We start from the raw sequence: 9,870 nt of genomic DNA on the forward strand, positions 1-9,870 counted from the left end.
AAGCAAAAATTATACCACTGGAAAATTATTTCAAATATGAATCCAATGGTATTCCCTCCATACCATAATATATGATACATTATGGTACATAGTTAGTATAATTTTTGCTTCCATCGCCGTCGCTCACGTTGATTAAATTTATGATCAAACTTAAGTCTTTAAAAACATGAACGCATTATATTATGAAACGAAGGGAGTAAATTTTTAATCGGCGGTAGGGAACTTGTTCCCAGTAGAAAATAAAGTTTATGAACCGGCAAACAAACCGGTGGTCCGACCGAGCCGAGATGCACACCGGTTCAGCCAGGCCCGCTCCCCCCAACCACGGCGTCTTGCCCGGCCCGTCTCCTCCATACGATCCTGTCCGTCCGTCCCGATCGGACGGCCGCCCCCTCACTAGAAGAACCCCAGCCGCCGACCGCAACCAAACCCTTCCTCCCCTTCCGCCCCGTCTCGCCTCCCTCCTCCCCTCCTCGGCGGCCGCCGCCGCCCCGCATCGCAGCCGGCGAGTCCCCCCGCCCGCAGCCGTCCTAAGGTTTGCCTCTCCCCCTCCTTCCGTTCTACTATCGGTTGGAGTCCGCTTCACCCTCCTTCTGACCCGCGGGCGGTGTTCGTTTTGCGCGTCCGTCGGTCAACCAGCCGCCGCCGCCGTGCGCGACGTCGGGGTCACCGAGGAGTTGGCGCCATGAGGTTGGAGAAGTGCTGGTTCTGCTCCTCCACCGTCTACCCCGGCCACGGCATCCAGTTCGTCCGCAACGACGCCAAGGTATCCATCTGTCTGTATATGTTTCTCACATGTCAACAGCCTCTGCCTGTGGTGCCGTCCGTCCATGCGGTTGTGGTATCGGATTATACATGTTTGGACGCCATGGAAATCCCTCGTATCAAGTTCCTGGTGCCGAGCAATATTTGGTTTCTGTTATTATCTGTTGCATAGCATCTGAAAATCCTCAGAGAGGATTAACCTAGGAGAAAATGCACGGCATGAGAATGTGAAAGTAGGGGGATTTTTATGAGATCCGATTTATTAATAATGTGTTTAGCTTCACCTCTGCTTTGTATTTTTTGTCACGCCTGTAGTAGCCTTACGAAGATTTCCAGAGAGAATCGATTTAACATGGGAGAAAGAAAGCGCACCTCATGAAAAAAGAAGCGGAGATAGAGCAATTCTCATGTGATTTGGTTCATGGATTATCTGTTTACTTTCACTTGTGCTTGTATTTGGATTTGGCTGGGCACCTGTAGCCTTACAAAAAGTTGAAGATGCAATGATTCTTGCGGGGTTCCTGCCTTGGAAGTAGCTTGTGTAGCTTCACTTATGCCAGTATATGGATTTGGTTAGTGGCATGGCATGTGACCAGGTCTTCCATCCTCTTTGTTAGGCCTTTGTTGTCGTATTAACAACCTGGTGGTGAACAGCTATGGTTACTTCGTTTCTGTTATCACTATGTCTTGCATCGTCTGTGAAGAAATTCGGAGATACAATCCTTATGGGATTCAATTAGTAAATATAAACTGTTTAGCTTCATCTCTGCTTGTATTTGGGTCTGGCTGGAGACCTGTAGCCTTATGAAAAGCTGAAGATACAACAATTCTTGTGCCGTTCCTGCCTTGCTAGTAGCTTTTGTAGCTTCACTTCTGCCTCTGTCTGGATTTGGTTGACGGCACAGCATGTAAGCAGGTCTTACATCTGCTTTTTGTTAGGTCTTCCGCTTCTGCCGATCAAAATGCCACAAGAACTTCAAGATGAAGAGGAACCCTCGCAAGGTTAAGTGGACCAAGGCGTACAGACGCCTGCGTGGAAAGGACATGACACAGGTAATGAGCTTGCTGTCTTCTATGTCCTGCCAGTAGCGAGTAGATAGTTGATGTGTGGGGTCATAATCGAATCATTGTTTGAGCCTACCAGGATTCCACGTTTGAGTTTGAGAGGAAGAGGAACAGGCCGGAGCGCTACGACCGTAACGTCACCGAGCAGACTCTCAAGGCCATCCCGCTTATCACAAAGATCAGACATGAACGGCAGAAGAAACACATTACAGAGAGGTCGGTTGCTGTACCTTGATTTTTTTTTAATCTGGGAATGGTTTCTTCCTTTAACACGCACTGTTTATTCTCCTAACAGACAGAAGAGTGGTAAGAGCATGGTGCGGAAGAGCGATGCTAAGGAGCTGGAGCAGGATATTGGCATGGTTCCCAAGAAGGAGACCGAGAATTATGTAGCCAAGCAGAAGGTTCTAGTTTCCCAGCTCAAGACCGAAGAGAATCTTATGGAAGAGTAATGGAATCAAACAGTTTTGTGTGTGTGCGAGCATGTGATCCGTCCTATATCAAGTACTTTGTGTTTCATCAGAATGTAGACGACAGTGAACATTTGTTTTCTACTTACCATGAGCAAGTTATGCATGTGCTGTTATCGTGTGGCCGATGGTCAGATTTGCTCTCCTACCGCTTAATAGAATCGTGAAATTAACCGGTCACTGTTATCGTGTGTCCGGTCACTGTTATCGTGTGTTCATCTTTGTTTAGTAGCATGTGCTCTGTACTTTCGGTATGATGCAGAAGAATCATCAGCTTGTGGTTTTGAGCATACCCTGGCTTTCTCTAGACGGTGGTTTAAAATCTTGGTTCACTTTCTCACTGTCAAAACACATTGTAGAGTTGACAGTGATCAAGTGTATTTGAGAGTTATCTTAAACCCACCAGTCTCTGTCTTGTTTGCGTCTTGAGATTTTCTTTCTATTCCTTAAACCTTGAAACCATTCCTTAAGTTGCACACCTGTGTGTAAGCATTGGAGTTGATATTCAATATTCGGAGGCCATGTCCTACATTTTGTTCAGTTCTGTTTGGAGGTTGATGTTATCGTTAGGTTATCTCTCCTCTTGCTCTGTTTCAGAAATATCATCAGCCCCTGGTACAAAATCTTGCTTGGTTTCCTGGTTGCTAACCCAATGACCTGGTCACTTCAGTTCCCATTTCTCATCTTCCTTCATGGCTGCACTTGCCTTTCTATCTTAATCACTTTCTGCATTGTTGTAAGTTTGTGACTTGTCTTCATGCCTCACCAGCCGTTGATGATGTTGCGCTCAAAGGTTTGAAACAGAGTTGATGTTGCAGAACTTTTGCAATAGAGATATTGTTGCAGATTTTTTTTTCAACAGAATATAAGATTACAACAACGGGCCAGTTGCAAATCTAGGTGGTGGTGGTCGCCCAAGGGCACGTGGCGTGCAGGGAAGGTGGCGGACGCAGGAGCTGCGACCCCGTTGAGTGATTAGAAGCGTTTCCATTTTACCAAACTGTTTACATAAGGCAGATGATTGTAAACTTGTTTTAATGGTCATGATGATGCAAACACAGTCTCTAATAATAATCACATAAAGAAAGCAACAGAGGAGCAGCTCAAAAAAAGAAAGCAACAAAGGAGACAAGTGGCAGCTGGAAATATTACTGTGGTACTTGAAGCACACACTGCCATTTTTTCCTTTTGAGGATTTTCTTAATAGTAGTTCTTAGGGGAATTTGTATTGAGGGTGTTGATGAGGCCATTCATTGGTGGGCCTCAATGCCAAGGCCCAGGACGATGGGCCTGGGCCGCAGGAGCCCGGGTTACCCTACGTGTATTCCCCTGTCCCCCACCGGCGCCGCCGCCCGTCTCCGCTGAGTTCATTCCCTTCACCCCTCTCTCTTCATCGACGCCGCCGGGACGCTGTACCCCGCCTCCCTGGACCCCGATAGTTCCAGTTCGTTCGACGAGGTAGGTTGGTCCGGCTCCAAGGATCTCTCAGGGCTCCGTAGGGTTCGCCTTCTTCTTGCTTTCTTGCGCGCGGCCGCGGCGTCGGCGCTAACCCCGCCCCGGGATCTCTCTTCTGCAGGAGGTTCTTCGGGTGGCTGCAGGAGATGGCGGCGTTCCTGAGGTCAAAGTGCTCCTCAGGTATACACAATTTTTCTCTCTCACTCACTCGCATCACACTTTTCCTCCCATGTATGGATAGGTCCTGCTCGAGAGGTAGCAGTAAGTAGTAAAACAGAATCACCAGTTCATTATGAGGCATGGGTGTTTCACCCGCTGGCATGTTGAAATTGGAACCCCCTGTGTCTATCGCCTTGCCTGATGAATGAATCAGCTAAAGGTCAAGAATGCTAATGTGCAGCTCTGATCCATGACAATGCCAAGTTCTTAACCTTGGACAAAAATCATGACTGCAGTTGAACCTTAATCGCTTCGCATTGTTTGTTTGCCTGGTTAACCAACCTTTGTAGGGATAGGATCGTGACCAGGTGGATTATGATTGGTTTCCTAGTTCCTATCGATTAATTCGCTTACGGAACTAGAATAGCTGGTTCGGTGGTTCCTAAGGATGCGGTCGATTTACTCGCTGTAAGAAAAGGATACTATCTTGGAAGCCTGTATCTAGTCGAAACCTTATGCACCTCTGATTCCTCTCAAATATGCCTTGCTGTTAAAAAAAAATTGTCACCATTCTGCAATGTGATGCTCAGGTAATTGATTTACATCATGTATCCATGTAGTTGGGCGTACGTTGATGGGAGGCGTCGGAAACAATCTGTATGGGGGTATCAATTCGTCTGCTCAAACTGTGACAAGACCATCTCACTGTGATGCTATCAGCCAGGTATTACTGCTTTGTTCAAGCGTAAATGTTTCGTTCACCTCAACATGTCCTCAAACTTCTTGTCTTCCAATATTTGCCATTAGTCAGGAAATTAAGGAAATATTCCTGTGAGAGATTCATCAGCTTCTTATAGTGTGTTAGGGACTCGAAAGTTCCAAAGTGTCTACTGTATGCCCCCTGATGACATACATGGCCCAGCTTGGTATTTAATTGTGACGCCGTTTGCTTGATGTAGTTGAAGAGCTTGTGTGTTTATAGTTGCTGTCAAGATTTTTGTCGTTCTGTAGATGCCGGCAATGCCATAAGAATTACAAACTAGATTCCTGTGACGTACCGAACTCCGTGTTTCATGGTTCCATTTACGAGGCATTATTTTATCTACTCTTCGGTCTTCATGCGCATTTTTCTTATTATTTTTGGTTTTCTCAGAACCATCATCATAGGGATTTAAGTGAATTACTTTCTGAAAAAAAGAGGACTGTGTGACCTCCTGTGTGGTGCTAAAGCAATCGGTATTATTGCTAGAGTATGTAGTTCTCTTGAAATGCTTCTTGCTCTAAGCGTGCATGTTTTCCAAGAGGTGAACTAGTAACATGTGTCCTCGTTCTGGTTTCAGCAAATCAGGACATTCATCCAGATGAGAACCAACCTCAAGGTGGTAGACAACTCTGGAGCCAAGCGGGTCATGTGCATACAGTCCTTGAGGGGGAAGAAAGGAGCGAGGCTCGGGGACATGATAATTGGTTCTGTGAAGGAAGCGCAACCTCGTGGCAAGGTCAAGAAAGGTGATGTGGTCTACGGTGTGGTTGTCCGTGCTGCTATGAAGAAAGGGCGCAGTGACGGCAGCGAGGTCCAGTTCGATGACAACGCTATAGTCATCGTGAACAACAAAGGCGAGCTGATTGGCACTCGCGTCTTTGGTCCTGTTCCCCACGAGCTCAGGAAGAAGAAGCATCTCAAGATCTTGGCGTTGGCTGAGCACATAGTTTAAGACCTTACCCTGCTTAGTCATATCTTGCTTTTATTTCCGGGGAATGGGGTTAACTTTGCTCCAGGGATGTTTTGGTCGCCCGTGCTGGTTATTCCACCTTTCGTTTGGTAATTTGTGTTTGGAAGAATGTACCCCAAAACTATAGGAGGCCCCTGCTGGTTATTCCACCTTTCATTTGCTTAGTGTGCAGCTGAATGTGAACCAATCAAACTATAGGAAGCCACCCGCTGATCAAGTTTTGTAGCACATTTAATCTGAATGTTTCGCTGGAACGGCGAAAATATGTTCCTTATTTGCTCTGTTTTACCTGGGTCATCATGTGCTGCATGTAATTTTCTGCTTGTTGATTGAGTACACTTACATGGTATCCTATCATATTGCATTCCTGGAAGGAACATGAGGAGGACAGACTTCCATTTTGAACACATACCTCGTATGCTTCCCGTTTTCACCATATATCTTTTGAATCCAATTTTAGCAGATATTAGGTCTTAATTTCTCACATTTTTCAGCCGTCGCGTCGTTCGGTGTCTATCGTCTTTCCTGGTGAACTAGAAGGTGTGAGACACTAATGTGCAGCTGTGATTCGATACATAACTGTATCATCTGTAACCTTGGCAAAAATAAAATAAAATAAGCGTGACTCTGGTTGAATCTTGATTGGTTGACATTCTGCTGTTTGCCTTATTAACTCATCTTTGTAGATTATTAATAGGACCATGACCAGATGGATTATGATACCTTGGAAGCCTGTATCTAGTTGAAAACCTTATGCGCGCCTAATTCCATTCAAATATGTGTTGCTGTTAATCTATTGGTCTTATTTGCCTTTCCATGCTGCAATGTGATGCTCAGGTAATTGAGGCATTAGTGTCTCGTGGTCTCGCCTGAGGAAGGGCAGAGGGTCCTCTCCGGTGACAATATGGTGGTGTTGGTTCGGCAGAGTCGAGTGGTTTCTTCCCGGTGGAGCATGTTCCTTGTTGGCTGTCGGCGGCCTTGATTGCGTCTTGCGGTGGTCCGACCTCTCCTGTGCTTCTTGTAGACGGCTTGCTGGAGGCATCCAGGTGCACCTCTGGTACTTATTAGCATGCTAAACATGTTTTGTTGTGTCTTTTTATTTGATCAACTCCCATGAGGATATCCCCAACACCTTCCAATCCTTTGGCCTATGGCACTATTTATACAGTAGGGCGAAACTCTGTTTTGAGAAACTGAGTCAAGTCCAATGACAATGCTATAGTCACCATAAACAGCAAAGGCGATCCGACAAGCACTCGTCTCTTTGGCCCAGTTCCCTATGAGCTCAAGACAAAGAAGCATCCGAAGATCTTTGCGTCGGCTGAGCACATTGTGTGAGACATCATGATGCTTAGCTACCTCGCTGTGATTTCCGTGAAACGGAACAATCATATTGGGTTGTTTCCAAGATTGCTCCGAAGAAGTTTTGCTTGCCTTTTGTGTTAAATGTATTCCCCCCTTTGCTTTTGTAATTTGTTACTCAAAGGATGCACTCTAATCAGAGAATATATACCTTGACAAAATCAAAATTTATATCGCATTTAATCTGAATGCTTTGTTGGAATGGAGAAAATATTTTCCTTATTTTCTCTCTTTTACCTGGATAATCATGATGTGATGCCTGTAATTTTCTGGCCACACAGTGCTAAGTTCATGCATTTACATGATATGTCATATCATTGCCTTCCTGATCATGCGGAAGATATTTTTGGAACCCAATTTTAGAAGATATTAGATCCTCCCTTTGCACCTTAACCGCATTGAAAGATTTTGGGAGGGAGGCATGCAGAATATTAGAGAGTTTTTTGCCAAGTTTGGTTGGTCAGGGTTAGGCTTTTCCTTCCTATAACTAAGGGTATCCGTTGGAGTATTCAACTCGTTTCTCTCCTCTCGTTTATGCTCTCTCCTCATTGATGGCTACACAATCTTGTGGGTAAGCAAGACAGGAATTCGATTGGGGGCGGCGGTGAGCAATTTGATGCTATGGATGCGGAGGTATGGACGCCGCGTTCGGGAGGGCGGTCGAAGCCAACTAGCCGGAGCAGTAGCGGTGGGAGCCCGGGGAGTGGGATCGAGTACACAAGTCTACGCGACATGATGTTGGAAGGAAGCGGTGGTGGCGGCGGCGGCGGCGGGGAGAACCATGGCGGTGGCGGTTGTGCCTTCCGTGCGGGGAGCTGGAGGGAGTGCAACAATGACAACATCCACGAGTTCGATGCATCCAACATCGGCATTCGGAACCAGCTACTGAAGCACGCAGCCTCGGCGTACCTACAGTCGGCAGTGGTGGTGGGTGGCAGTGGTGGCGGCGCGCGCGAGGGCGAGGGGTGCTGCCTGGTGCGCCTTTGGCATCGCATTAGCGGCGGGCATGGGCGCGGGCATGTGCTAGCGCAGGCATGCTCATGGCAGGGGTGCGTCGATGACCCTGCGGAGATCTGTGCCACCTTCGTCGCCCAATCTGCCCGTCGCGTCGCCACCTTCTTTGCGGGCATATGGACCTAGCTTAGCTAGTTATAGCATTGGCAACCATCCGTAGGCCATTCATTGATTGTGATGCTTCCATCATTGTTATTGTTGCTATTGATGTTGTTATTGTATCGATCTTGTCAGATATATGCTGTTCTGGCTAAGGGTTTCTCTTGCCATGCTTCTTTAGTCAAATAGAATCCTCAATCGTGTTATGTCAAGCATATCTTTGGAGTTGTCGTGACAATGATTTATGATATGAGCAACGGGTAGGGTAGCAAACATTTGTTGTTGAATACTAGTCGTTGAATAAAGCGAGATGGCTACTGAAAAACTCAAATGTTTCTTTCGTTCATAGGGGAAATGGGGGGAACATGCAGAAATAGAAAAGTTTCTTTTGGCAAGACTATTCATCTATATAATTTACAGGAATGGGGGGGATTAAAAAGTAGAAAGAAATTTCTTTGATCTTAGTATGAAAGGAAAAACACATTTTTTTTACAACTCATCTGACCTCCTTTTAGATTTCCTACACAAGAACGTGAATGAGGTCTTTATTGACGTAAACGTTATAACATCTTAATTATACTTTGCATGTGGATTTTAACTTGATCATACTTATTATGATTCTAGTGTTTTTCGGTTACTATGAACTAAGCACTTATGTTTTCAAAATTTATGTTTCTCTATTCTTGTTAACTAGACAATTATGGTTGCATATTTTCTATGTGTACCATTCCTCTGTTTTGCCGGAGTAAATTGCATGGAGGTACCACAATTGAGGCATTGAAAGCAGATTGGTATCAAGATTGTTAATTTTTACGTGTCAATACCATGTCTGGGGCATACGAGAGAGATTTGGGGTAGCACCGATTGAAGAGAAGCTGGTCCAGCATCGTCTCAGATGGTTTGAACATATTCAACGGAGGCCACCAGAAGCGCCGGTGCATAGCGGGCGGATAAAGCGTGTTGAGAATGTTAAGAGGGGTCGTGGTAGACCAAACTTGACATGGAAGGAGTCTGTTAAGAGAGACCTGAAGGTTTGGAATATCGACAAAGACTTAGCCATGGACAGGGGTGCGTGGAAGTTAGCTATCCACGTTCCAGAGCCATGACTTGGCTTCGAGAGCTTATGTGTTTCAACTCTAGCCTACCCCAACTTGTTTGGGACTGAAAGGCTTGGTTGTTGTTGTTGTTGTTTTAGTACCATGTCTGGGGCAATACGTTGTAAAAAGGGACTAAAACCAAGGTTTATACATATTGACAGTGTATGACGCTATATCTGACCGGTTGGGCCCTCCCGTCAGGTGCCACCCTGGCCAATGTGCGCGTGCCCGCGTACTGACTCGGACGAGGCCCGGCTCGAACCGTTACGTACCTGCTCGGTCGCTCGTCTGGTCGGGTCCCTGCTCCTCACTTTCTTCCTCCTCGTCCCCGTCGACCGCCGCAACACCACAAGCCGCAGCCATGGTTTATGAGGATGAAAGCAACAATGACAACTCAAGCCTCCCTTACATGCATTGCTCTTCCTCGTCCACCGACAGGTTTAACCATGTTAGTTCATTGGAGCTAGGGTTAGGGTTAGGTTTAGAAATTTTGGAGATTTTTCTGGGTAGGTGTTCTTTGTTGTGATGATTTTCTTTGATTTTCTTAGTCCTCGTCCTCTGCACATGATGTTAACTTTGATTTTTCTTGGCAGGTCCCTATCTCACTTGAGGACCCGAATTACAAGGGCCTTGAGCTAGATGTGTTATGTG

The 9,870-nt window shown here is 46.0% G+C and overlaps 2 protein-coding genes across 2 annotated transcripts; both read left to right on the plus strand.

Annotated features, from left to right (window-relative positions):
* The first annotated feature begins 434 nt into the window (after positions 1-434).
* On the plus strand, positions 435-2,480 carry LOC123451992 (probable ribosome biogenesis protein RLP24). Its single transcript, XM_045128563.1, has 5 exons — positions 435-535; positions 640-766; positions 1,705-1,818; positions 1,910-2,046; positions 2,126-2,480. Exons 2-5 carry the CDS (start codon positions 686-688, stop codon positions 2,280-2,282), a joined length of 489 nt encoding a protein of 162 aa, XP_044984498.1. The 5' UTR covers positions 435-535; positions 640-685; the 3' UTR covers positions 2,283-2,480.
* A 1,170-nt stretch (positions 2,481-3,650) lies between these two features.
* LOC123451991 (50S ribosomal protein HLP, mitochondrial-like) lies at positions 3,651-5,933 on the plus strand. The gene is made up of 4 exons (XM_045128562.1): positions 3,651-3,758; positions 3,877-3,935; positions 4,535-4,638; positions 5,255-5,933. The coding sequence occupies exons 2-4, from the start codon at positions 3,902-3,904 to the stop codon at positions 5,627-5,629; spliced, it is 513 nt and encodes a 170-aa protein (XP_044984497.1). The 5' UTR covers positions 3,651-3,758; positions 3,877-3,901; the 3' UTR covers positions 5,630-5,933.
* Positions 5,934-9,870: the final 3,937 nt, after the last annotated feature.

This window comes from Hordeum vulgare, chromosome 5H (assembly GCF_904849725.1).
Source record: "Hordeum vulgare subsp. vulgare chromosome 5H, MorexV3_pseudomolecules_assembly, whole genome shotgun sequence".
Taxonomy (NCBI): Eukaryota; Viridiplantae; Streptophyta; class Magnoliopsida; order Poales; family Poaceae; genus Hordeum; species Hordeum vulgare.

Coding starts and splice junctions, on each gene's coding strand:
- LOC123451992 (XM_045128563.1), top strand. CDS start 686: ATGAGGTTGGAGAAGTGCTGGTTCTGCTCCTCCACCGTCTACCCCGGC. Junction 767..1,704: donor TCGTCCGCAACGACGCCAAG/GTATCCATCTGT, acceptor GCTTTTTGTTAG/GTCTTCCGCTTCTGCCGATC. Junction 2,047..2,125: donor AAGAAACACATTACAGAGAG/GTCGGTTGCTGT, acceptor TTCTCCTAACAG/ACAGAAGAGTGGTAAGAGCA.
- LOC123451991 (XM_045128562.1), top strand. CDS start 3,902: ATGGCGGCGTTCCTGAGGTCAAAGTGCTCCTCAG. Junction 3,936..4,534: donor GAGGTCAAAGTGCTCCTCAG/GTATACACAATT, acceptor GTATCCATGTAG/TTGGGCGTACGTTGATGGGA. Junction 4,639..5,254: donor ACTGTGATGCTATCAGCCAG/GTATTACTGCTT, acceptor TTCTGGTTTCAG/CAAATCAGGACATTCATCCA.